The sequence below is a fragment of the Dipodomys ordii genome, unplaced genomic scaffold (genome assembly GCF_000151885.1).
Source record: "Dipodomys ordii isolate 6190 unplaced genomic scaffold, Dord_2.0 Scaffold775, whole genome shotgun sequence".
Taxonomy (NCBI): Eukaryota; Metazoa; Chordata; class Mammalia; order Rodentia; family Heteromyidae; genus Dipodomys; species Dipodomys ordii.
The window spans coordinates 13,904-17,509 of record NW_012267991.1 but is presented as its reverse complement, the minus strand read 5'-3'; the positions used below and the strand labels follow the sequence as shown (position 1 = coordinate 17,509).

General features: G+C 33.9%; 1 protein-coding gene across 1 annotated transcript; it reads right to left on the bottom strand.

Moving 5' to 3' along the window:
• Positions 1–871: 871 nt before the first annotated feature.
• Positions 872–3,196, bottom strand: LOC106001902 (echinoderm microtubule-associated protein-like 5; the record flags this gene model as incomplete). The annotated part of the gene is made up of 2 exons (XM_013036845.1): positions 872–1,084; positions 2,940–3,196. Coding segments are annotated over 2 exons (470 nt in total), but the record flags the coding sequence as incomplete, so codon positions are not given.
• Between the last annotated feature and the right edge of the window lie 410 nt (positions 3,197–3,606).

Below are 3,606 nucleotides of genomic sequence, written 5' to 3'. Positions count from 1 at the left end.
TGAGAATCATGGTTCAAAGCCAGCCCCAGCAAGAAAGGCTGTAAGAATCTTATCTCCAATTAACCACCCGAAAATCAGAAGTGGCACTGTAGCTCAAGTGCTAGCGTGTTTGCTTTGAGCTGAAGAGCTCAGGGACAGTGCCCAGGTCCAAAGTTCAAGCATAACGACTCCCAGGTCCAAAGTTCAAGCATAACGACTGACCAAAAAGGAAAAGAAAAAAAGAAAAAGAAGCCTAATCATTATATGAATTAAAATAATCTAATAAGAATTTCATATCCAAAAAAGATAAATAATGTGACAGATTTTGAATTAGCAAAATAATTTTTTTGGCAGTTTGGGGCTTGAACTCAAGGCCTGGGTACTGTCCCTGAGCTCTTTTGCTCAGGGTTAGTACTCGACCACTTTGAGCCACAGCTCTACTTCTGGTTTTTGAGTGGTTAACTGGAGATAAGAGGCTTACAGGGACTTTTCTGCAAAAGCTGGCTTCAAACTTCGATCCTCAGGTATCAGCCTCCTGAGTAGCTAGTATTACAGGTGAGAGCCACCAATGCTTAGAATTCTTTACCTCAATACCTATTTAAAATATGAAATTACCTTATTCAAAGGCTTACTTTCTGCAAGATCATAAAAGTCTTTTTATAAGAGAGAAGATAAACTATTTTGAAAGAAGAGATATCTTTTTTTTTTTTCCAGTCTTGGGGCTTGAACTCAGTGCTTGGGCACTGTCCCTGAGCTTCTTTTGCTCAAGGCTAGCACTCTACCACAGCACAACTTCCAGGCTTTTCTGTTTATATGTTACTGAAGAATCAAACCCAAGGCTTCATGCATGCAAGGCAAGCACTCTACTACATTCCCAGCCCCCAAAAGGTACCTTTTTTATAGCATGGATATCGGAATAATTTCACAATTCCAAAGTCATCAGCTGTAACTAACACTTGGCCAATATAATTTCCATCTACTGAATTTATATCATTAATATCTGAATACTTGGGCCAAATTCCATTTACTTCAATTCCTGAAACACATGTCCATGAAGCCCAATGAACACCTTTTATTTCTTCTTTACTTGTTACTTCCTTTCCCCCTAAAAACAAATCAGACTTAAGTTAAAAAGTGATTTCATTGAATTTTTTAAAACTAAGGCTTAAAGTGTACTGAACTTAGTAAAAGAAAATTTTAAATAATTTTCTGCCTCAAAGAAGATTACACTTAAATAGCTTAGATAAGTTTGGGTAAGGAGAAAACAAAATGCAAGTGATTTTTATAAGGCCACTGATAAAATTACACTGATTCAAAGACATACAAATTTGAAGTGATTGCCATCTTAGCAGGTTCACCCATGTAGAAAATGAAAGGCTTATAAATTTTGAAACTTCTTGTTACAATTAACACACATTTTAAAAAGTCCAAAAGAATGATAAGAAAGTAAAATAAGCTTTGTTATGCTTTGTTGGTGGTGGTGGGGGACAATGTTGCTTAGGAGAGGGTGAACAAGGAAGGATAAGTAGTTTTTTTCATGTGTGAAAATAGAACAATGAAACTTGTTAAAATTGTTTCATAAAATGAGGAAAAGAGTAGGGAGAATGACAGAAGGAATGAGTATGAGACACATTATATGCATGTATGGAAATGTCACAACTGGAAATGTCACAATGAAACCTTGTACAACTTATGCATACTAGTGAAAATCACAAAAAAACCTGAATTTTATTCAAATCATGATACAAATTAGATACAGACTAAGTTATAAGAAAAAAAATCAGATATTAAGAAAATCTAAGCTACAATAATTAAGAAAAATAAGAATTTAAAAAGACAAAAATGGAAGTGTGAGCGTAAAAGAATACATTTGCATTTGATAAGAGGAATTTAGAACTAAGTAATCTTTGTACCTAGATTATTAACAAAAAGATTTTGGGGAGATACACTGATAAAATAAATGTCTTATTAAATAGGCTCTCAGAAGATAGTGACTAGTTTAATAAACATCATAGTAAATGAAATACTTTGCTGGTTGATTTTATTCTTTTCTTTTGTGATTATCAGTGTTTTAAATCTTTGAGAAGGGCTAACCACATGGCTCAAATGATAGAATACCTGCCTAGCTACTTCAAAACTCTAAATTCAAACCCCAGTACTACCATATGAATAAGTAAGTCTTTAATGAGAACTATTTTTAAAAAATTTAGTTTGTTAGCTATATTATTAGTATTCATAAAGTTTTTAAACTTTCCTTGAACTCACAACCTGAATGTTTTCTCTTAGCTACTTGCTCAAGGCTGGTGCTAAGAAAGCATGCAGAAGCTGGCTTCTAGGGGCTGGGAAAAGTGATCAGGATACAAAATGTTGGTCGAAGGGTATAAAGCTTCAGCTATGTAAAAGGAATTCAGACTGACCCAGTATAGCACATTGACTATCATAATTGCCATATGGTATACTTGAAATTTCTAACAGAGGAAGATCTTAAACATTAGAAAATGTTGGGTATGATAATGCATGCTTATTAATTCCAACACTTGGGAGGTAGAGCAGGAGAACAGCTGTGATTTCTAGGCCATCCTAGGGCATGTTTTCAGCACACACACAACAGTGACTATGTAAGAGGATGGATCTGTTAATTAGCTTGATTGTGGTAATTATTTTATTATGTACAATGCAGGCATATACAACATTACATTGTATATGCTAAATATACATACAATTTTCATATGCTATTTATGCCTCAGTAATCTGGAGTAGAAGGGGAAAAACACCAAAGGATGACAATATAATGATAAAGGCTTACAGAAAAGGCCACAATACCTGAAATAGTAGTTCAGATTGTCTTTAACTTTCTATGATCTAATATTATATTTCATTTCTAGTGAATAAAAAATATTGCACAGGCACTAAAATCTGTAAACTATATACTATTGTTTTAGTTTGCTGAAAAATTTTACCTGGCATCCTATAAAAATGTCTTTTCCCATGTCCATCATTTGTCTGCAAATGTCTACTATCTGAGGACCAGTCCAAGTGAGTGATGAAACTAAGTGATCCAACACATTCGCCAATTTTTTTATAACGCTGAGCAACTCCATATATATCAACTGAGTTGTCATTGCAGCCAACCGCAAGGTAAGTTCCATCTGGTGAGTATTTTAACTCATGAATTGCTTCCTTCCTATCTTTAATATGTACAACTTCTGTCATATCTCTGTTAAGAAGAAAAAATAAGACAGTATGAATAAATGTCATCAAAACTTGTTTTAAATGTTTATCCTATGACTGTAAGGCTGAATTGTATTTATTACTATAAAAATAAATTAGAAGGCATAGTTTAGGAATAATTATTTTACTGTATAAAAAATATGCCAGACATAGAGAAAAATGGGGTGACAGTGTGTAGTTCAATGGTAGAATGCTTGCCTAGCATTTCTGAAGCCCTGGGTTTGATTTCCATCACGGCAAAAACCCAAAACAGAAAACAAAAAATAAGTAGAGAGTAACGATGGGACAGTGCCCAGGCCCAGAGTTCAAGCCCTATGACCAGCCAAAAAAATGCTTCCTTTATGAAATAACTTAATACTTCAACAATATGTTTGAATATATATCTTTTTTTTTTTT